Genomic DNA, 23,806 nt, shown 5'->3' with positions numbered 1-23,806 from the left:
AAATCTTGGTGTCTAATTCTCTATCTCTATCTCTTGTTTACCCTTATTTATTATGTTTATTTGCTTAGATAAATTATTTTGCAGAATTTATGCTTATTAAGTATTGATTTTGAAAATTATATTATAACCAATTCACTCCCCTCTTGGTTTATTTCAAGTCTTTGAGCTAACATATTTTTTAACAGAAAAAAACTAGAGATATTTCATATTTTAAAAGTTGAAAGCTATGATATCCAAAATTTAAAGACCAAAGTATTACGCTACTACTTATTTATTTCATACAAAAAATATTTAATTACTATTCTTAACAATATTAAAAAATAATTAATTATAGAATAGGATGTACTGGTAATATTGTTTTTATTATTTATGGTATTTACTTATTTACTACTAATATATTTTGAGCTTTGTCTTTTTTTTTCCTTTAAATTGCAAAACTGTTTTGAAGTTTTTTTTCTTTTTTAATAAAGATTTATCTGGAAAGGAAAATTTTAAAAATAGGACCTATTTATTTTTACTTTTTGTTGTTACTATAATTTCCATGTAAGCATTTGAAATTAGGGCAAATTTAAAGTAAAAAATTAATTACTATTTAATAATAGACTAAATACTAAATTAAAAATCTAACATTTGCATGATTAAAGATCTCAATTTTAATTTGGTACAATATAAGATATAACATTTTTGAATTTGTTCAAATAAAGACTTCTATTATGACTATAACTTACATATACAAAAAAATAGCATAAATCACTTTGCTACAACATAATGAACAATAAAAATAGTAAAAAATTCTGCATTCTTCAACTTTTCTTCTCAAGCAAACTCTACCTTCTCTAACTTTTTTCTAATCAAAGAATAAACACTCAGAAATCAACCTTTTCCTTCATCAATTTTATTGCCAATGACCATCATCGGTTTTCGTCTTTCACCAACAGCATAATTTCTTCGTGACTAAAACCAAAATCTTTGGTTCAACCTCTTTTCTGCGTTCTTCTCTCCCTAAATCCCCATATTAAAACCCAACTGCAACCCAAAAAATAAAGAGTTCAAGAATCACGAAATCTCACCCCCAGAGTCCGAAGCCATATGTCGTTCACAGTGCTGCCAATCGATCAGCACCTATTCCCTTTTTTAATTGTCTTAAAATCCAAAAATTTTCAAAAAATATCAAACCAAAAAAAAAAAAAAATCCTTACTGATGAATTCTTGAATTTTACTACTATGGCTGTTTTTATGTATTGAAACCCCCGTGTTTAATCAATTGGTCAATTGAGGCTAGTTGCTTATTGCTGATCTTGCTAATGAATTTGCTTTGTTGATTGCTTAACAAAAAAATTTTCCTTAGCCCAAAAAGCTCTATAAAACAATGATTTTACTATGTACTTTTTTTACCCTTTCAAAAATTCAAAAACTACCCAAATTTCTTACTTTTCAATGGTCTTTGATTGTGAATTACTATTATTCGACCTCTTTTATTTGATTGTTCAAAACTAATTGTTGTGCTTAATTTTGTTCTCTGCCTTCATATTGATTATCAATTACTATTATGCTTAATTTTTGTGTTTTTTTTTTTTATTGGAGTTAATGGCTTTAATGAAAAATGCTAACAGAAAGTAGACTTAATAGCACATGTAAGTCATAGTCGTAACTTAGTCATTATTTGAACAAATTTGAAAACGTTGAGATCCTTAATTAAGAAAACATGCAAACGTTAGATTCTTAATTAAACATTTAGCCTTAATAATAGCCCTAATAATGAGATGAATAATAATCTATATATATATATTTTACTTTACTATTTTCATATGCTTTCGGTTCAAGAAGTTTCTTTTTTTTTTCTAGTAAATAGTTTTTAAATTTCGTCTATTACATTTTTTTCTTAAATTTATTCAAATAAATTTATTTATATCAAATCTCTCAAAATTTGTTCTTCCAAGTTTATTTATATCAAACTTAACAAATTTATAATAAAGTTATAATGAATTATATTATCACAACTTCTCGACAGAATTAAACTTGAGATAATCAAAAGATGAACAAACTCTATTTTTACTCAAATAAATTTTATTTTAAACTAAGAATCATGTAATCCATAACATAAAATTTACTCCTATCAAGAGCATCTAAGGCTTGCCATATGTTGCACTCATTTTTATTGTTTTTCTTTTTTAATTTGCTTATCTGTTATTTTTTTTTTTTTACTTTTTCTTTTTTAACATTTAACAAATAGTTTTTAGAATTATAAAAAATATATATTTTTATATTTTTTATTTTTACGAATGGCACTTATTTATATCGATTTATCTTTTTTGCTTTTTATCCTTTTTTTTTCTTCTTTTAATTTTAAAAATATATTTAACATTTAAGAAATAGTTTTTAGAATTATAAAAAAAATATATTTTTAATATTTTATTTTTACGTATGGCACTTACTTATATCGATTTATCTTTTTTGCTTTTTATCCTTTTTTTTTCTTTTTTTATTTTAAAAATATATTTAATAATTTTTTTTACATTTTATTTTGTTTATGTGTAATTCACTTGATATCAATGGTATGTTACATGTTTTTTTTTTTTTTTGTATTTTTATCTTTCTTTTTAATATATTTAATGAATAATCTTCTAGATTTTAATTTTTTATGAGATCCACTTAATATAAAAAATATGTCATATGTCAAGTCATATTATTCTTTTTTTGGCTTTTTATTTTTTTTTAAGGTTTTTAATATTTAATAAATATTTTTCAAATATTTGACAACTTTTCTTTAATATGTGTCTATTTGATATTATTATTTAAATTATATTTTTTTTGTTATTTTGTTATTTTTTTTTAAATTTCATAACCTTTTAAAAAAAGAATATTAGTAGAAGTATTGATGTCATATCCATTTTTTTTCTGACCTTTCTTTTTTTTTAAGTTTTTATTTTTTAAAATCCATAGTATCAGTTTTTCAAAATATTCATCATTACTAATGTCACGTGACAATTCAACTTTCTTTCATTTTTTACTTTTTATCTTTGCTTTTCATCTTGTTTTTTCTTTTTTAGTTTTTTTTTTCTTTTTTGTTTGTTTTTTAAAATAAGATCATTTTTTTGAACAAATATAAATTAATGTCTGTGCATGGCAATTTATTTTCTTTTTCTTATTTTAATTTTTAAATTAATCACGTTATTATTTAATAGCTTAATTTTAAAAAGTAATATTTTAAACTCAATTAGATGTCAATATAATATGCCAATAAACTCTCTTTTTTCTTTTTCCTTTTTTTTTTCTTTTTTTTATGTTATTTTTATTAAATTAATTTGGTTAAAAAAAATGAAGCCAATGGAGATGTCCACATAGTATCCTATTTGCTTTTTTTTTCTCCTTCACTTTTCTTTTATATTTTTAATTAGATAAATTTGTAATAAAAAATATCAATTGATAAAGATGTCAAAATAATTTGTATTCAATGGGTTTTAATGCATCCTAGTTCAATAGGGGACAATTTTTTTAAATTAGATCAAGTTGGGACATGTTAAGTTTTTTTTTTTTTTTAATAAAATACAACATTAGGGCGAAAGCGTATTTAAAATATTTTATCCCAACTCATTTTGAGTTATATATAAAAGTATATATTTTATTATTAATTTAATTTTATATTTATATATGTATTATATTAATAAAATTATTATTTAATACTTTAAATTAATAAATTAATATTTTAAATTCAATAAGATGTCCATGTCACATTTTCTATTAACTCCTTTTTTTTTCATTTTAGTTCTCTTTTACTTTTTATAATTTCTTTTATTTTAGATTTTTTTATTAGATATATTTTGTGATAATATGAGATCAATTTAAATATTCACGTAATACTACTATTTGACTTTTTTCTCTTTCTTTTTTTTTGAATATTTTTTCAATAAATAAATTTTGTAATAAAATGTTTCAATTGATATAGATATCAAATAATTCATATACGATTGGTTTTAATCTATCTTAATCCTATAAGAGTCGATTTTTTTAAATTCGAATCGAGTTAGAATGGGTTGAGTTTTTTTTATGAGAAATGAGATTAAGGCGAAAAAATATTTAGGATAATTTGTCTTGACTCATTTGTGATATATATATATATATATAAAAGTATATATTTTGTTATTAATTTAATTTTATATTTATATGTATCATATTAATAAAGTTATTATTTGATATACAATAATTTAAAAATTAATATTTTAAACTTAATAAGATGTCCACATGACACCCTCTATGAACCTTTTTTTTATTTTTGATATTTCTTTTTTTTTTCTTTTTGTCTTTATTTAATTTTTTCAATTTAAAGTTTTTTTATTAAATAAATTTTGTTAGAATATGAGGTCAACTGAGATATCAAAGTTTCACTTTTATTTGGTTTTTTTAATTAGGCAAATTTTGTTAAAAAAAAACATTAAAAAAGAATGACAAAACCAAAAAAATTTTGACTTGTGGCAACTTAGTAGCATCCACATAGTATTGTGTGAAAGAGAAATGCTTAGATGAAGTTTTTTACGTAAAATTTGTGAAATTTTTTATTAAAAATGAATAAATAAAAATTAAAATCGAAAATCAAAATCAATAGATTGAGATATCTTAATATATAGATTAAGTATGCAAAATTTAAAAAAATTTAATAAATTTTTATATATATTTTTAGATAGACATTTTTAGTAAAAATATTAATAAAATGTTTACTGTTAATAAATATTGATTAAATTTAAATTATAAACAATATTTTTAATTTTTTAACATATTATTGATCTTTATATTAAACTTTATAAATCTATTGGTTTATATTTTTTATTAAAGTTTTATTAAATCAATTTTCAAAAAAAACTTTACAAACTTCACCTAAAAAATTTCATGTAAGTTTTAATTAAAATCTAAAATCAAAACCAATAAATTGAAATATCTCGTTATATAGACAAAATGTGCAAAATTTGAAAAAAATTTAATAAACATATACTTTTAAATATATATTTTTAATAAAAATATTGATAAAATTTTTACTATTAAATAAGTATTAATCAAATTTAAATTATAAACATTTAAATATTTTTTAACATATTATTGATCTTTACATTAAATTTTATAAATTTATCAATTTGAATTTCTTATTAAAATTTTTATTAAATTAATTTAAAAAAAAAAACTTAACAAACTTTACTTAAAAAATTCATATAAATTTTCAATTTACGTTAAACTCGTTTGGTAAAAGAAAGCAACCGTATTTTACAGTCAAACAAAGACTTAAGAATCAGCAACCAGAATTTCCTGTTAGAAACATACACATTTTTGCTACAGACACGCTTAAACCTTTAACTTGGCCGGCTCGTTCTAGGAGACTGCTAATTATATATATATATATATATATATATATATATATATATAGAGAGAGAGAGAGAGAGAGAGAGAATTAGACTGCCAATTTAATCATAATGAGTTAATATGACAGACTCGAAATGAAAAGAATTATCATGGTCAACAATATAGAACTTATCCTTAAGGGGATTTGAGTTTGAATCTATCAAATGATCTTCATAATGGTGTCTTACCATATATCCTGTTTTACTAGTCTAAGACTAACTTAAAAATTCAAGTTCAAAGTGTATTTGATTGTCAATTTCTCATTGTTGAATCAAACTTAGATCCAAATAATTGCTATACATTGATGTAAAGGGCTGAAAAGGCTCACTTTAAGGCAATAGATAGAGCCATATACCAAGCATTACAAGGAGAAGAAAATTGTTCCCAGAGCTGCCACTGATGTAAAATGCCTCCTTAGAAATTTTTCCTGATCTAACCAAGCATTATTGGTCGTATTAGCCATAATCATTATTTGAAGTTAAACATCTATGCATACATGTGAATTAGTTCATCTTCGCTGCATTCCCTTATTGCAATGTCCAACAGTTTGCCGGATGTTGAACGTAACACGTCGCAACAATGCCTTCTTGGTGCCTGCATCTTGGTACAAGAAAAGATAGCATAGGGGTATTAGCAAGAATCAAAGCTTAATTCAATTAGTTTATGTAGTTATCCTTTATAGGTGACATCCAGCAAGTTTAAGATTCTAATCTCAGCAATTGTAGCCTTTTCTCCGATATTCCAAGCTGTGGGCCTCCTTTGTACCAAAAAAAATATAAGGAAAGATTAAATCCAGATTAGTACCTGTTTATAATTGAGGTCTAGCTTCTTAGTGGAGACTCTGATTTCCTCAAGCTTCCTTGGTGAACCCATGTAAATTGTGCAATTTTCATAAGATTTCTTGTAAAAACTCTTAATTCCATGCTTACTAGAAGATATACTGTCCAGAAAGAAAATTGTGGGTCTCTGGCAAGGATCTGGGTGAAATTCTCTTGTGTTAAAAGTGTACAATCCTGCTAAAACATTTCCCTTTTTCCACTGCCTGAATGTTTGTTGCACAGGGAGAACATCTGGTAAATATATGTGTTTGCTGTATACTTGAACAGCATAACCCCATGAAATCGAAATCGTCCATGAAAACCAACGATCATAGCATACTGTATGTTGCAAAAGTCTTTCAGAATCAACATTTGCTGCATCAAGTAAATGTTCCATAGCATTAATAGCAGTCATGTTTGGGAAGATTGGGTCCACGTGATCTATGTGATGGAGTGATACCAAGGGTGTCAATGGATGGGCAGCCAACAAACCAAATGCATTACCCCGGACATCAAACTGGTTGAAATTCAACATAACCAAAAAAGAATTTAAGAAACATAATAAATTTGCACAAACTTTCATTCTAATTATTACTGCTAATAAGATGATTACAACTTTTACAATTTAACCAATTGGTACCTGGTGAAAGCCTGGCTCGCGTGTCAATCCTACACCAAGCTCTGTCATGCAAGAGTAGACCCTGGAATCACTTCCATAGAGATGAGGATAGCGTTCTATACAGGAATCAAAAACTTTTGCCAAAACTTTAGCCAGAGGATAACTTATAGCAAAACCTGCTCCACCAAATGCCATTCCAAATCCGAAAAACCTGTTCTGTTCATAAACCTCCGAGCCAGCCCCGATATAGTACCAAAGCCGATGATCATATTTGGAAAGTGTCTTTGCCAAATTCTCTGGAAAGAAAACGGTGTCATCATCCCCAAAAACGTACCACCGTACGTTTGAATAATTAAGGGCAACGGTCTCTACAACTACGCGTGCCACGCGAATTGCTGACCGGAGACCACCTCTGTAAGTGTAATGAAACCTTGAAGTGTCCTCCGAGATACATATTGGAGGCAGAGTACTATTATTTTCCCTTGAAGTTACATTAGGGGGCATGCTTTCAAGGAACACACATCCACGCATTTGACGAGGCTTCCACCATAGCTTAACATACTCCTTTCTCTTTGCCCATGAATTCTGGTTTGAAGCTATCCCAAACACTATATGCTCCATGGTAGTCGGTGCATAGGCATCTTGCGAGGAGGAATATAAATGAATAGGCGGCTTTGAGTTGTGGACTAACAATATGGATGCAAGAAGATAGGTGACACAAACAGAAGATGAGACCAAAACGAAGTTTAGCAGATGGGAAGAAGATTGGATTTTGGAGAGCAACTGAAAAAGCTGCATCTCCAATAATGATGGAAGAAAAGAAGAAGAAATAAGTTGAGATACGGGAAGGATTCTGATCTTGGCCCTTGAAAAAAGTGTGTGACCTTCACCCTAAGGTAGATAGACACATAGGTTTCTTTTATGTTTATGCCTTTCGTTTAGTAACTCACACCGGTCATCCCAATGAAGCCTTAATCAACGGCGTGCATATGGAACATACATTAATTTGACGGTTCAAGTTAGTTATTTGGCACTATGAGAAAGAGCAAAGAAGAAAAAACAAAGGGTTAGGCCGCCAAAGACAAAGAAGTTCAATCCTTTTCGCAAAATGAGAATTGCTCGGTTGGTGGGCTAACCAGAGACTAAACCCTTCCCAAATACTTGCTCAGGTTGACAATTGACTAATGTGGCCGAAAATAGTTTGTCTTAATAAACTAGGATTGATTGGGACTTGGGGACACCCTTTCCAATCGGTTAAGGTACTGGTATTAAACAAATATATACTATTTTTTTAAAATGTTAAAAGAACAATTTTTTCCTAAAAAAAATAAAATGACTACTAGTTTAGCTGAAAATCCAATGCTGTTTCCGTAAAAACTCACTGATTCGTTGAACTACAAGAAACTAAGAATGAGCTCGAAGAGGTTCAAGCCAGCTGGAACGTAAAGACTGGACCCAAAACCTCAGGTCCTCAGGGGTCCACATGGCTATTTAAACGATTAACATTTGGCTTTGTTTAATAAGTAGTAATAGGAGCTAGGTGACGTTAGCGGCCATTTTTTTGTTAACTAGGCTGAGTTAGGTTTGGATTGATTATTTAAAGTCGACTCATTTCATATAAATTTTTTTTTTGATTATTTTGAATTCAAAAATTTTAATTATTTTGGATCGGATTAATTAAATTCTGATTGTTAATATAAAATTATGCTACACTCGAGATATCAAAAAATTAATAATTTATATTATATTTATTATTTTTAACTGCATTAATAATTTTAAAAAATAAAATTATACTCAATTAAATTTTTAATCATTTAAGTATTTCGTCCATTTTAAATTTGAATTAATTTAGATCCAAGTTATTTGAAACTTGGATCAATTCAAATATAAATAAAGTTAAATTTTAATTAATTTTAATTTAGATCAATTTAAATTTAGGTTGGACAAGTTTATTTCATTGAATTTTTTTATTAAATCAGATAAGTCCAATTTGAGTTTGAACAAATGAGAGAAACTTTTCAAAATTGGTTCAATTTTGGATGCTCTAATTACATGTACTAATTTCCAAAATATATTACCTTAACATCCAAAGGCAAAGTAACAAAGATATTAGCTTTTAATAATTACATATACAAATTTTGAAAGAATATTGTTAGCCACCAAATATTAATATTAACTGGCATGCCAAATTTACCTTAAAATCCAAATGAAAAACAATTAGCTTCATATCTAAACATGTAATCAAATTTTAGTATAAAATGAAATTAAATCTTTAATTTTTATTATTTTAGTAGAAAATAAAATAAAATATTTAATTTTTTTATTTTATGTAAATAAACTCATGAGAATTTATTTTAAAATAAAATATAACCATATATTTTTTAAATGTTTAATAAAAATGTGAAGATCAACGTCTTAAATATTTTTAAAATGTTTTAATCAAACCTACACTAAGCTCACCTAAAAAGGACCAAACCCTAGCATCGGTTCCGTACAAGTGACCATACCTCATCACGAAAGAGTCCACAACCTTGCCTAAGACCGTACCCAAGAAGTAAGGCCAGCGAACCCTCCCCTGCCAAACGCCATGTCGAAAGAGTATTTCAAATTTGGCTCGTAACTCTCCGAATTGCTCCCAATGTAGTATCGTTTTTGGTCTTTTGAAAGCGCTCTTACCAAATTGTCGATGACAAAAACAGTATCGTCATCCCGAATATGAACCACCTAATCCCCGTTTCGTCGCGGTCAGAAGCTTTTTGGCTACACGTGCCACATGCATAGCTGAAGGGAAACCGCCCTTGAAGGTGTGAAGCCATTAAGGTCCTAAGAAAAGTAACAGAGGATACGGATTTGGTGGAGGAAGGCGTTGGCGCGGGTGTCGCGTGGAGAGTACCGGAGGCGATAGAGTTTGAACAGGAAGCAATGGAGAAGAGGAGGTTATAGCGGCGCGTGGGAGAAGGGAATGGAGCAGTGATGGAAAAGGAGAAAAATGGAAAAAAAAAAAAAAGGAAAATATTAAAAGATGTTTGATCCGTGAGGGAGTTAAATTGAGAATTTTGAGCATTTTCCTCGAGTAAAAAAGGAAGTAGAAGGAGAATTGATTACGTGCTGCCTTCTACCGTTCTACGCTTGAACTAAATTACAAGGAAAGTAATACAGTGGGTAAAACTAGAAGAGATGAAAATGGGAAAGAGTCTATTCAGTGTAAAAGAAAAAGACGGTGATTTTTTTTTTTTTTCATGCAAGATAGCGGTAGATCCCCTGCAATGGCTGGATGCCTTACATCTACTAACATATCCTCTTTTCTAAATTGAGGCAAAAAATTTTAAAATATTAATCAAATAAAAAAATTAAAAAAATGTAAAGAGAGAAAAAAAAATTAAATGACTTAGACAACACCCTTAATATTAAGTTACCAAAAGATAAATTTTAAATAATTATTTATTAAATACATAAAAATGAAAAAAGAAAAAAGAAAAAGATCTGGCATATTGTTACTATCAAGTGAATCCTATAAACAAAAAAAATTAAAATCTTAAAAATATAAGGTCATTTTATTGTAAAATTTATGTAATTAAAAAAACACAAAAACTGAAGTGATATATGGACACCTTCATTGAATGTTTTTCACAAATTTTCTAAATTAAAAATAAAAATAAACAGAATTTATATAATAAATGAAAGAATGCACAAATTACATTTTAATTATTTATAAATACAAATTTTATCTCTAAAAAATAAATTAAAAAAAAAGAAAGATTAGTGTAAAATGGGTTACATTTCTAAGAAAATAAAATCTATAAAAATATTTATTATACATAAACAATTTTTGCAAAAAAAAGGAAAAAATAAAAAAAACTAACAACAAATAAAATAACTAAAAATAGAAAAAAAAAAGTGAAAACAAAGAGCTTTTTATGACAATCCAATATCATTTCGTACATTACCAAAATTTAAGTATTAGATATTGATGAAGATTGACTAACATCTTATAAATTTCATTGTCATTAAATATCTAAATAATTAAAAAATTTATATCCAATTTTAACATTTAAATCTCTATATAAAAATTGTTTAAACTACTTAATACATGCTAATCAAAATTTTTATCATATATTATGCTAGTAATTTTTTTCACTATAAAAAAATATGATTATAATTTCTCAAAGATAAGTAAGACCCGTTCAAATAGCACGAAATTCGGCTTGAAGAAAACGGAAAGTGAATTGATTTGAGAAACCGAGATTTTTCTTTTTTTTTTCACTAGGATCCAACTTTCTGTCTTTCCTTTTATATTTTTTATTCTTTGTCGTAGGTTAATGGCTACTGGGCTGTTGTTGGGTTTATTAGAAACATTCTTGACAATGTTTCGGGATTTTGGGCTTTCTTAGATCCTGTTAGCTATGTTATAGTCCACAAAAAGGTAGAAAGGTTGTGAGCATCGTACAACCTCAAGGCACTAGGCTCATTCAGTAGTTCAGTTGGAGTTTGGTACCAAAACGGTAATTTTAATTAAAAATTTAGCTCATAAACCATAAAATTTTTAAACTTCAAAATTAAAAAATCAGCACATTACTCTTCAAAATATATAAATTTAAATAATTAATATAATTAAAAAATGCACTTGACAGTTTATTTTAAAACCACTACTCTAAGATTTTGTTTGGTAAAGCAATGAAAACTTTGTTAATACAATGATTAAATTTCATAACTATTTTATTTTGTAATTTAACCATTTTCATCCTAAATACCAAATAAAACTTTAATAAACAAAATTTTAAAACTAAACTACAAAAATTTTAATACATAATTAATAAGTGTTATAAATTCCCAAAGAAAAACAGTTGTTAGTAATAATAAAATGAAAAACCAAAAGCGAAATTTACGAGTTAAAAACAAGGACACAAAATGATAAAAATATTTTTAACACAATTTATTCAATTACAACTAATTTCTAGAAAAAAAAATCATGTAAAGTATTTGTTTTTGTCAAAAGTTAGGCCCAATTTTTAAAAGGAAAGAAAATGGTTATTGGTTGCATCAAGATTCAATAAGAATCTTGGGGAAGCTTTTTCGCCAAAATCTATGAAGACTGCAATCTTTTGAGTTTGCTCAATCAAAAATGTTACTAGTGGATTATTTCTTGGTTGCGAGATAGATGCCCGAAATGATAGCCACCCCGGCGGCAATGCCCAGGGATGTCAGAATTTTGCCGGTAAAAACTGTCGGTTTCTTTGACGGAACTGTCATGAGATCATTTATCGAAACAGGCTGCTTCCAATGCTTCCTAATTCCTTGCAAGTGCCCCTTACCAACGACTGCAGCAACTGAACTATGCTCGCTCGCAATTCTTAGTAATGTGGAGGACATAAACCTGAATGTTTATGCAGGTTTAGTGAATTAACCATACAAATTAATACAAGTATAAAATATGTGCATCAAACAAACAATAAAAAGGCTCAATACTTATTTGTGCAACAAATATCAAGCGGCTAAGAACAAAAATACACCTGCAGACCTAAATCATAAATAGTTATAAATCTTCAAGAGAGAACGAAACCGTACAATTTAGTTTTGCAGTCAAGAGAGTGTCCAATATACTAAATTCTAATAAGCATTTAAAGGAGCAAAAGAATACTAACTGGTCTCGCTCATGCACAAGAGTTTCCATTAGAGTTGGGAATTCCTTGCTCATTTCTTGAATCACAAGAGTCAGCATGTCAACATCATCCATGTCCTTCAGCTGAATATACAATACATTTTAGCATCATAAGAAATTTTTTAAAGGAAAAAAAGTCAAAAAAACCCCAAACTTAAATTCAATAATCATCTAAGTGCCTATCATTTTTTTTGCAATCAATTAAACTCTCAAACATCTAGTTTCACCAATTGAGCTCTTACAACAACAACAATAACAACAAACTAAACCTTATATTCCATAACTTTGGGTTCGGTTGTATGAAAGGTAAAAAAAAAAAAATCATGTTAGGTTGTAGTTTTGAATCTTTTTGTGCCATTCATTTCTATAAAAACAACATTTTCATCCACTTCCTTAACCCTCATATTATTTCTTATTACTCCCTCCCATGTCTTTCGTGGTCTACCTCTAACTCTAGAGTTTTAATTTCTCCTAGATCTAGAAGCCCATTTTCCTAACTAGTGTACACAGAGGCTTATGTTTCACATGTCCAAACCATCTCAAATGGTCCTCTCTCTTCTTTTTTTTAATTCAGACTACCCCTAATTTTTCACAAATCTCTTCATTTCTGATTTTGTCATTTCTAATCTTACCAATTGAGCCCTTATTAGATGAAAAATGATTAACTGTTTCCATCCAATTGAGGGCTTAATTGGGTGAAAATAAATGTTTAAAGGTTCAATTTGGTGAAAATGAATGTTTAAGGATTCAACCGATTCAAAATAGAAGATTCGAAGCTTGATTGATTGCAATAAAATATCAAAAGCTTAAATGATTATTTTTTATTTAAGAGCTTTTTTGACCCTTTTGCCTTTTTTTTTTTTTTAAATATGAAAATGTAAAGAAAGCAAATTGACTGATGATGAAACAAGAGAATAAGAAAGTTCACCATTTTGTTAAGATCTTCAGGGCTTGGCAAGAAGACAGCTTGAAAAAGTAAGGAATACAGTAATTTTGTCTTATGCCAAAGTGGCATTTTTCCCCAGGTTCTGTGCAATGTAATCTGTTTCATCCAATCAAATCTTTGAGACTACTTGCAGGATCAAGATTAAAAATTAAAATTAAAATAACATAAAATGCTACCATAGTCTGAAATGTTGAGAAAACAGTAGCACTGCCACTTATAGTATCGTAGCAAGGCACCATATTCAGCAGTGCTGCAAGGCTTATGCACATTATAATGCGACCAACAGTAGGTGTTTTAGGGTTTCATAAAAATAATTAGGTTGAGAAACCACTGGTACAACTTCATTATTTCATTGACAAAGATAATAAAAAAAACATGACCACCTTGTCAACAATTTTACCCTGAACAATCACTAGATTGTTGTACATAAATTTTAGTTTTTCCAACTGTAGACAATAATGCTTTTTTGAAAGTAACCACACTCCACAACCAGTGAAATATCTTACCTGCACAGGTCGATCACCAAGAATCACCTTACCACCATACTTCATTGCTTCTTCAAATGCAACACGAAATTCAGACCCAGGGAAAACCTCAAGCCTACTAGCAACCTTTCAGTATGGAGGAATGATTTAGGACTCATAAATTTGCTTACTTGACAAGGGAAAACAGCAATACCCATGGTGAACTTGGGATAAAAGGTACAATTAAGAGAGATGTACCTTGGCAAGAAACCAACTGTAAAGTATACCAAACATGTTATGATTTTTTTTCCACATATCTACCATTTCTCCCATGGTTGGCACCTGGTAGATTTATGTTAGAAGATGAAAATTTAGCATCTGAATATTAAAGCCTATAAATGATGCAACGCCAGCCAAACAGTTATACAATCAAATCAAAAGCCTAATTGTCAAAACCATGTCATGGAAAGATAATTAGAGAATAAACAAGAAGATCAAAAAGAAAGCAGCAAACTAGAAAACAAGGTAGCGTAAAATATTTCTTCAATTTTCAATACCCTGAAGCATCATGTGAATCCTTTCTCGAAGAGCAGAACATACTAAAGAAAGAACAATATCTAAGAGCAAACCTTTAAATTTTGGGGACTAAGCACCGCAACTCGACTTGAGCATAACTCCAAGAAAACAACCTGTAGGAAAACAATTAAAAAAGGCATATGAGCTTCAAAGTTCAAGTGAATTGCTGAGGTGAATTACAGGCCCTCAAACAATATGAAAGCAGAAAGGTAACCTGCTAATGATCCATCCAAGAATCAAGTGTTAGTTAGTTTCAGAAGAGAAGCACCTGTGGTTTCAAATAACTGATTACAGCTTCAACTTCTCTGCACGATTCCTGCAAAACCACAGTAAGTAAATATAAATCCCCTTCTGCAAGATCATTGCCTATGTAAGAACTCACTAACAATCTTTGGTTAATTTAAAGATAATATTTTTTAAGCTCGAAAAATAAAAAAGCAAAAAAAAAAAAAATCCTGAATTTTAATTATATCAATTTCCAACATTTTCTCGTTAACCAAACAGAAACCAAAACCAGCACGAGCCTGAGAGACATGCGCAGTCCCAACCAAGTACACCTCGCAAATGCCACCCTCAGCAGAAGACTCGCACGTCAGAACCATTACGCTCCTAGAAAGCTCCTCGGGGAGCTCCACCTTCCTTCTCTCCGAAGAATCAGATCTTTCATTCCTCCAAACGTCGTCGTCACTGTTGTCATCGCAGTCCTCGTTTTGCATATCTTCTTCTTCTTCAACTTTCACGATGCTATCGCTTAATGCTTCCACGACATTAGGTTTAGGGTTTTCGATGTGCACAAAATCCTCGCCGCTCGGGGGATCCGATTCCATCCATTTCGACTCCATTGTCAGCAGTTTTGGTTTGTAATTGGGACGGTTTGTGGCTGTGGAAAAAGTGGTAAATTCTAGGGATTTGAGGGGCGTGAATTGTTTGAAACAGGGAAAAGGCGAGATTGTTTGGGGAAAACGAGGAGGGAATTTATTGAATGATACTTGGAGTAAGGGAGAGAGAAGTGACTCAGACGAGCTGACGCCGGTGAGTAGGCGAGTCAAGCTACTCATATAAACGATTCCGGTTATGGGATCTTTAGCGAGAGAAATTTGGTTTGTAGAATTTGAGTGTTGCAAGTTCGGGCATATTGAAGGTGAGGCACAATTACTGTCAGACTGCCACGCGTAAACGGGTTCAAGTTGATATTTTAAGCTTTTGATTGTTTCGCGAAAAATAATTTTAAAAAATAATTTTGATATTTTTAAATATTTATTTAGTAAAAAATCAATTAATCAACAAAAAATAATTTATTAATCAATGAAAAATAAAATTATTTTTTAAAAAATGATCTTAAGAATTAAAAAAATATTTTTCAAAACAAAATTATTTACAAGCAGGATTATTTATCAATATTTTTTTTAACATAAATAATATTATAATATATTAATAAATAATATACTATTAATATAATATATTAATAAATAATATAAAAATAATAAATTATTTTATTTTAAGTATTTTTTATATTAACATAATATTTTAATATTAAATATTATTATCAAAATATAATTATTTTTGAATATTAATAATTTCAATATACTTTAATAATAAATCATTTTTAATATTTTAATAGTTATATTAATATTTTTTAAAAAACAATAATATTTTTTATTAACTTATCCAAATAACAAAAAATATCTTTAAATTCAAAAAATATAAATATTTTTCAAAAATTATTTTTCCTAAACCAAACGGAACTAATTCAATTTCAAAATTTTTTTTTGAACTTTGCAAACAATAAAGATTTTAATTTCCCTTTAGGCCAAAACATTATCCAGAAAAAAACTAGAGAGAAATTCACCAGTTATTATTTCAATTTAATTTTCAGTTTACAAACTCTTTTTAATGTTTTTAGTAAAAATACTTTTAATACTTATTAAAAAAAGCATTAATAATAATTTTGATATCATTATTATAAAAATATGTGGTATGTAATATTAGGAAAAAATTGCAGCATAGAATTCCATAATCTAATGTTTTAATTGTCCAATTGTGAAAACATTTAAATAAAATCAAACACTGAACTTGCAGTTTTTTTAATTTGAAAAAAGAGATTTCAAACTCTTTTTACCATCAAAATTCAAACCCTATTTAAAAAGGAGGAAAATGTGATAAAAGAATAAACTTATCATTGACAGATTCAAATTTATTATTCACTATGCTTTTAATTTTGAAATAATTTATCAATGAACTAATATTGAAGTAAATTTGATCAAAATATAGAAGGTAGGATATATGTCGTAGAATATTTCATTAAAAGCTGTTTTATAATTAAAAAAAAAATGAAAACAATATGACTAGAAAAAATGAAAGTGGAGCAACAAAGTTATTTTTTATGATTGCATATCCTACGAGTAACAAAGATTACAATCATTAATTGTTGCATGGGGTTCGAATGTGAACCCTATTTCACAAATTTCAGACAAATAAATCTTGTCTCTTATCCTAAAAACCGACATTAGCACAACCGCACAAGGGGTCGCTCGTACATAGAGACCAAGGGGGAGTAAAGAACAACTTTAAAACATCTTTGCATCTTTTTACCAGCTCAAGTGTCAAACACATCCAAAGAAGTGTTCCAATGATGGAGAACTGAAGACATTAGCCGCAGTCCGTTCAGGCCTGACAGGAGAAACGTGAAGCTGATATTTGATGAACCTCTGCAAAGAAAAAAAAAAATCTCAAAAACATAGGCATTGTGACGAGAATATGACTTAGAATCTAATACCAGACATTTTAAATGCTGCTGTGAAAGAACTATCTCGAGGATTATGGCAAGTAATGAAATTATACAGCTAACTGAGAAACTATTTCAGGATTTGTGTCAATGTGCCAATCTGGTTCTAGTTGCCGAACAAAAGATGTCCGCCCATTCTCTGTGCTACAAAAAAGAACCTGCAGATTCATTTCAGGCAAAGTAAATATTTAATATATGAACAAAAACAAGAGGATAGAACATCAATAATCTGAAATTAAAGAAGAACGGATAATCAACCAATTTACATTATACTATTTTATAGCATGCAACAGAATTTACAGTCCAGAAATAATGTCCCTGACTGGAGAATCATTTCAATTTGAGATATTTAAGCAAAATTTACATATGATAAAAATTGGCACAATTATTTACCTTGTCCTTTACCAAACCACCGGAGGTGAAAATCCCTGCATTTTCCAAGGCCAGAAGAACATTTTTCTGATGACAAACAGTTCGTAATGTTAGTCAGGAAAGCACATGAAATAAAAATATGCTAGTAGCCTAATACAAGCATAACCATGATAAAGAAGTACCATTGCATGCAACAATAAGGAGGAATATTACACATTCAACACAAAAAAAAGCATTGACAAACAATACTATAGAACTAGGTTTGAACTCACTTCACTTTCATCATCAATAACTGTCTCCATGAGATAAAGATCACAAAACTTGGAAATCTCCAATAGCACATCCAACACAGAGGACTTTACAGTTGCTTGCTTCTATCCAGAATGAAACAAATTTTAATTATTAGCAGATAATGTTTACAAATAAAAAAGCTCACAGAAAACATTCCCCACCTTCAACTCCTCTGGACTGCTTTCCTCAAGGATCACTCCAAGTACACGACATGTTACCTACGCCAATAAGTCATTGAAGCATTAAAGTTGGAGGAAGACCAAAAACGGGCTCTGACCAATGACTTTATAAGCATTAAATACCAACATGTCCCTAAACTTATCAGAATTATGCATGAAAACCTGGGAGTTAAACTAAGAGGTTATGTTGCTTCTGGCAAAATTCAGTTGAAGTTACTAGTACTTAAGTGAGAAGTTAATTGACCATGGTCAATGGTCCATGCATTCCAATGCAGAGTCTCAAGTAATAGTGCCAGAACCAATTCATGTGATTCTGACACTAGCATAAGTATAGTAGCTTGTTATGACCAATACCAGGTAATGGCTCTCAATAATAACCAAGACATGTTGTATAAGACTTCAGTGCACATTTAAGGTGCAGGCAGATTTATAGAAGTTAAATTTACAATAGCATGAAGCTGCGATAGCAATTCAATTAAAATAATTACTAGCACAAATTGGTCGAAAGTAGAGATTATATTGATTATACTGGATTTTGGTATTATTTTTACATTTATTTTAGCAATTTATTCTGATAAAGCATCCAAAGAACAACCCAATATGGTGATTGGACCATTTAAACAATTGACAGCAACAAGACTCCCATAAAACATAATACTCAGAAGAGAAAACCCCTCAAACAGGATCCAAGGTTTACATGAGAGGGATCATAAAAGCTGTTCAGTTAGCCAGGCAGTTTACCTAACTAAAAGCATATAAACTGAAAATTTTCAAGCAAACCTTAGATTAAAGTGACACCTACAATCACATTAAGAAAGAATGGGTACACAGTCTTCCAAAGAATCCCATTTCTACAAGTAAAATGTTTTCTCCTTTTGTGAGCATCAATTATTAATCATTAGTTCAACTAATAATCCTATTTCCAGAAAACAATAGACACAAATAAAATTAAAACCAAACATTTTGCTTACTGTAGTTAGGAGTATCTGTAAATTACCTTTCTACCTTCACTCAATTTCTGCCTAACTATTTGCCCCAACGTTGGCTGCAAAAGAAGGAAAAGAAAGATGCGAATTACAAAACAAACCAAGCTAATAGACTACATAACATATCAAAATGTTGGAGAAATGAAAAATGTGTACCTTTACTGGCTGGAAAAGCTCATCAACAACATTTTGTGCTCTTAAATCCTCTGAAGATGAATTAACTCCAGAAGGCATCAATGTTTGATTTGACAGGGTACTGAGAGCAGAGTTTCTAGTTCTTGGAGCTTGAAGTTTTGGTTGCCTTCTTGGAGGTGCCGCAGGTGATCTCATCAACCTATAGGTAAAGATTATTGCAACAGCAAGACCTGCAATAGCCCCAACAGATCGTGGATCCTGATGCCAGTAGGGACGTGGTAAGAATCATATACATTATTATTGAAAACATTGCACATTTCAGTTACACGCCAAAACAACACAATAGCTTGTCTAGGTCGAAAAGAAAATGAAGGATGAAAGTATTAGCAGTTCTACATGCCTGGTGGCCTCAAAAACAATTATCATGCCAGTACTACGGATTTGAGAAGGTTTTTGCCTCAATATTGCATTTTCACACTATAGCTCAAAAATCAATTAGGTAAAAAAGAAGTAGCATTCGATTCGAGACGAATTAACACCATTTCTAGTCCGTAACAATTTATCATACAGTAAATCACTAGGAGAATTTATCTTAAATATGAGAAATTTAAAGCTGCAATAAGATTAAATCTCCCACCCAAAAGCTAGTGTGACCAAATCAATATTCCGCTATAATCACCAGTAAATACCTAAATCAAATAACTAAATAGTAGACAAAAAATAGGATTTCGCAATTTAGCAAGGAAAAGGCACGTCAGATCCGCCAAAAAAAAAAAAAGAAAGAGAAGGAGGATTTATGATTGAAAGAAAAGGACCAGTTTCTGGACAGAGATCGAAAAGAGAGTGGATATGTTGCCGGAGAGATAAGTTCCGAGGCGCTTGATTAACTGAATGAGGTCGTCCTTGGATGCCGATAAAGACGACGATGGCTCCGCCATAACCACCGAATTTAATCGACTAAAGCGTCCTTGTTTTTGCGTATGAGAGGAAGCTTTCAGATTCTCATCTCGTCACCGTTTAATTAATCACTCGTCAAAAATACAATTTTCTCTCTGTAAAGCCTTCTCCTTTTGCGTCGACGATGGTGGTAAGGTATGGGTTGGTTTCCATTTTCCCTTCTTCTTCCTCGTTGGGTGAAATTTTAAAGGTTTTTTTAGTTAAGTGCTTACGTGGCTTTATTTGATTAGTCAGTTGAAAATAAATAAGATGGATTATTTTAACTACGAAACGCTGCGTTTCAGAAGCATGGAAGGCAGCAACTCGCAATCGCATTTTATGTTTTTTACAAGACAAAATATATTTTACGGATTAGGTGGGCACTGTGCCAGTGTCCTTGGCGTTGGTGCAGATGGATAAGGGTGATAACCGCCATCTTTGAATCGAATTTGGTTGAATTTTTTTAATATTTTATAATGTTATAAAAATTTAAATTTTAAGTCAAATTTTAATTAAATATTTATTCTATTCAAATTAAATTAATTTAAATTTTATTGATGTGATTTAGTTCAGTTAGATTTATTGATTATTAATTTATATATATTATTTTAATATAAAATTTTAATATATTTTAATATAAAATTATTATTTTTATTTTATAAAAATTTAAAATATATATAATTTGATTTGATTCGATTCGATTTTTTTTAATTTTTTATTATCATTTGATCTAAAATTTGATTCAAACATAATATATATATATTTAATATTTAAATTTAATCTAAATCAAATTTAAAAAATTGATTCGAATTGAACAAAACATTATAACTTTAAATAAATTTTTTAATTTTTCAATTTTTTTTCTCACCTCTATAAAAATACATGGGATTGGTACGTCTCCATTTAAAATTTGGACAAGATATAATCAATCGCCTTTCTAAATTGATAGCAAACTAGCATTGATTAAGTTTCTTTTTTTTCTTCGCTCTTCTTTTGCTGTTTTACATAATAGAATAGAAAAAATGTCGGTAAATTCAACATTCATGAATATCTTAATAAGTCGTATTATGTAAATTTGAAATTCAAATTTTGGTATTTATAATTTTATTATATTTTTTAGTTATAATTTTTTGTAAAAAAATTAAATTTGTTAGGATAAGATTTAAATTAGAATAAATTTAGAAAAGTAAAAAAATAATATGAAAGAGATAGGGCAAAGTATTTGTTGGTTGAAACTGACTGAGTTGACAAAATCGTATATATTTGGTAAACTCGAGTCGATTTTTTCAATTTTGGGGCATATATCGATTTCAATTTCGATTTTAATAGTTTTTTTGATCAGTTGTCGATGGTGAATTTTGAACCTCGAATTGATCGAGAAAACCAAACTACACAAATTAATTAAATAAATATATTATTAATATTTTTTAATCTTTTACAGTTTTACTCCATTTTATCAAATGAAACCCTAACCTTTTCTCTGTCATTTACTCTATTTGTCACAGCTTCACTCTCACACCCTCACCACCTTACAGATCTCTTGATTCTTCTTATAGTTGGCACTCAGTAGCCAGCAACCACTAAGTTTCCCCACCAGTGACCATTGACCAACCCACCACTAGCTAGCATTTCACTATTTCCCTTTTTGATTTTCGATTATTTCTTCTCTTTCTCTGTTTCTCTAAATCACAGCTTAGCCATTAACAATCACAAATCAACTCAACCACTATTGACTGATGGCTATAGGTTCGGTTTTCTTCCTCCACGGCTCCACCAGTAAGTCCTACATCAGTGAAGGATTGAAGGTTGCTCACCATTAAAGGTCAATGACCCAAACTACCAAACAACTAATTTTGTTGTATTATTTGTTTTTATTTGTTTCATTTTACTTGTTCGTATTGTTTATCCTACTTCAGAGCTATTCTAATATAAAACATTGATTGTAAGATTCTATTGTAAAGTTTTGCTTTATTTGAGTTTATATGATTGTTGATTATTGTAATGTATTGCGTTAGGTTCTGTTGTAAGGTTCTATTTTAACATGTTTATTATTGAATATTGGTAAACGATATGGTAAAACCGAGATAAACAAACATAACCGACGACTTAAGTTGATTTGATTTTTTATAAATTATGTCGATTAAATTGATGTTCGAAAATTTACAACTAAATTAATCGAATCGATCTAATGCTTTACTCTAAAAAGAAAGCAACAAATTTTGCTAAAATCAAAAATAGAAAAAGAACTTTGATAATTAATAAGAAAATTGAATAAGTAGTCTTTTTTTTTTTTTTCTTTTGGTGCTTTGAATTAGTATTTTATTGAGTTAAATACAAAAATGGTACATGTATTATATATTTTTTATTAGTTTAGTATCTAAAAGAGTAAAATTTTTAATTAAATACTTTAACTGGCATTTTATCATTCATTTTTAAAGTTGGCAATAATACCAGAACTTCTTGTGTTCTGACCTAACTCTATCTTATAAAGTTTCTTTTTTTTTTAAATAGGGTTCCAAATTGAGTCTAGTCAAGTTTTTTTGCAATAAAGTTGTGGTCGAGTTGAATTTTAGGTAAACTCGTCCCAAATCAACTTGGTATATATAAAAAATATTTTTTATTATTTATTTAATTTTATATTTATATATATGTATCATATTAATAAAATTATTATACAGTTCCTTAATTCAAGATATTAACTTAATAAAAATACTATATTATGTATAATTAAGATATAATTTATATTACAAATAATATTTTATAAATATTATATTAAATTAAAATTATTAAATTAATTTCTGATTGAGACGGATCATTTGTAATTTTATATATATGTGGGTCGGGTCAGATCGAATATGAAAAAATAACATTTTAATATTGGGTCGGGTTAGATTAGGTATTATTTTGTAAAGTTGGGTACCTTAAACTAATGCTGTCAATCAACTTATTGACCTGGCATAAATATTAATAAAATATTGACTCGTGTAAAAAAATTTAATAAATGTCACATCATTAATTGTCACGTCAATATCAAAATAAAATTTTAAAAAATCTAAAAAATTAAGAAAAACTAAAAAATTTTAAAGAAATTATAAAAAATTCCACATAGTTATGAAAAATTAAAAAAATCTACAAATTTCAAACAATTGACAAAAAATACAAGAATATTAAATTTTTAATAACAAATAAAAATTTCATAAAATTCAAAAAATTCACAAAAACATAAAAAAATGAAAATTAAAAAAATTGACAAAAATTGAAAATTAAAAAAAACCAATAAATATGAAAATGCAAAACATAAAAAATTATGAAAAATTAAAATTTCAAAAAATTACCCTAAATACTAAAAAATTTCAAAAAATAAATAAATTATGAAAAAAGAAAAAAATTTCAAAATTTGACAAAAAGAGAAAATTTTGAAACCATAAAAAAATCTAAAATATAAAAAATTCAAAAAATAAAGAAAAAAATTTTAAAAATCTTAAAATTTCAAAAATATTTAAAGAATTAAAAATCTTTAAAATTTCAAAAAATTTTGAACATTAAAATCTTCCCAAAAAATTAAACAGATGATATTTGAATTTTTCATTTTTTTTTCAAAATTTTAAGATATTTTAATTTTCCAAATTTATTTAAATATTTCAAAAAATTT

At 28.4% G+C, this 23,806-nt stretch overlaps 3 protein-coding genes across 5 annotated transcripts; all 3 read right to left on the bottom strand.

Annotated features, from left to right (window-relative positions):
• Nucleotides 1-5,484: 5,484 nt before the first annotated feature.
• On the bottom strand, nt 5,485-8,635 carry LOC111282317 (uncharacterized). 2 transcript variants are annotated; one of them, XM_022870348.2, is made up of 3 exons: nt 6,847-8,635; nt 6,193-6,723; nt 5,485-5,982 (listed from the first exon to the last, which is right to left on the bottom strand). In XM_022870348.2, exons 1-3 carry the CDS (start codon nt 7,621-7,623, stop codon nt 5,875-5,877), a joined length of 1,416 nt encoding a protein of 471 aa, XP_022726083.2. In that variant the 5' UTR covers nt 7,624-8,635; the 3' UTR covers nt 5,485-5,874. The 2 variants fall into 2 exon arrangements, with proteins under 2 accessions (XP_022726083.2, XP_022726082.2); XM_022870347.2 differs by having other exon boundaries at nt 5,487-5,988; nt 6,847-8,622.
• A 3,099-nt stretch (nt 8,636-11,734) lies between these two features.
• LOC111282351 (uncharacterized) lies at nt 11,735-15,640 on the bottom strand. The gene is made up of 8 exons (XM_022870397.2): nt 14,995-15,640; nt 14,739-14,786; nt 14,524-14,583; nt 14,153-14,236; nt 13,937-14,041; nt 13,413-13,526; nt 12,468-12,568; nt 11,735-12,199 (listed from the first exon to the last, which is right to left on the bottom strand). Exons 1-8 carry the CDS (start codon nt 15,526-15,528, stop codon nt 11,962-11,964), a joined length of 1,284 nt encoding a protein of 427 aa, XP_022726132.2. The 5' UTR covers nt 15,529-15,640; the 3' UTR covers nt 11,735-11,961.
• A 1,191-nt stretch (nt 15,641-16,831) lies between these two features.
• On the bottom strand, nt 16,832-20,387 carry LOC111282911 (ubiquitin-conjugating enzyme E2 enzyme activator PEX22-like). Of its 2 annotated transcripts, none has more exons than XM_022871199.2 (8): nt 20,034-20,387; nt 19,240-19,476; nt 19,095-19,142; nt 18,080-18,136; nt 17,900-18,001; nt 17,649-17,714; nt 17,312-17,413; nt 16,832-17,178 (listed from the first exon to the last, which is right to left on the bottom strand). In XM_022871199.2, the coding sequence occupies exons 1-8, from the start codon at nt 20,154-20,156 to the stop codon at nt 17,074-17,076; spliced, it is 840 nt and encodes a 279-aa protein (XP_022726934.2). In that variant the 5' UTR covers nt 20,157-20,387; the 3' UTR covers nt 16,832-17,073. The 2 variants fall into 2 exon arrangements, 1 of the variants encoding a protein (XP_022726934.2); XR_016342236.1 differs by having other exon boundaries at nt 17,042-17,178; nt 17,252-17,413; nt 20,034-20,293.
• Nucleotides 20,388-23,806: the final 3,419 nt, after the last annotated feature.

Source organism: Durio zibethinus, chromosome 5 (genome assembly GCF_047325235.1).
Source record: "Durio zibethinus cultivar Kanyao isolate XHJ-2024 chromosome 5, ASM4732523v1, whole genome shotgun sequence".
Classification (NCBI taxonomy): Eukaryota; Viridiplantae; Streptophyta; class Magnoliopsida; order Malvales; family Malvaceae; genus Durio; species Durio zibethinus.
Note: the sequence above shows the minus strand (reverse complement) of the source record. Positions and strands in the feature narration are given on the sequence as shown.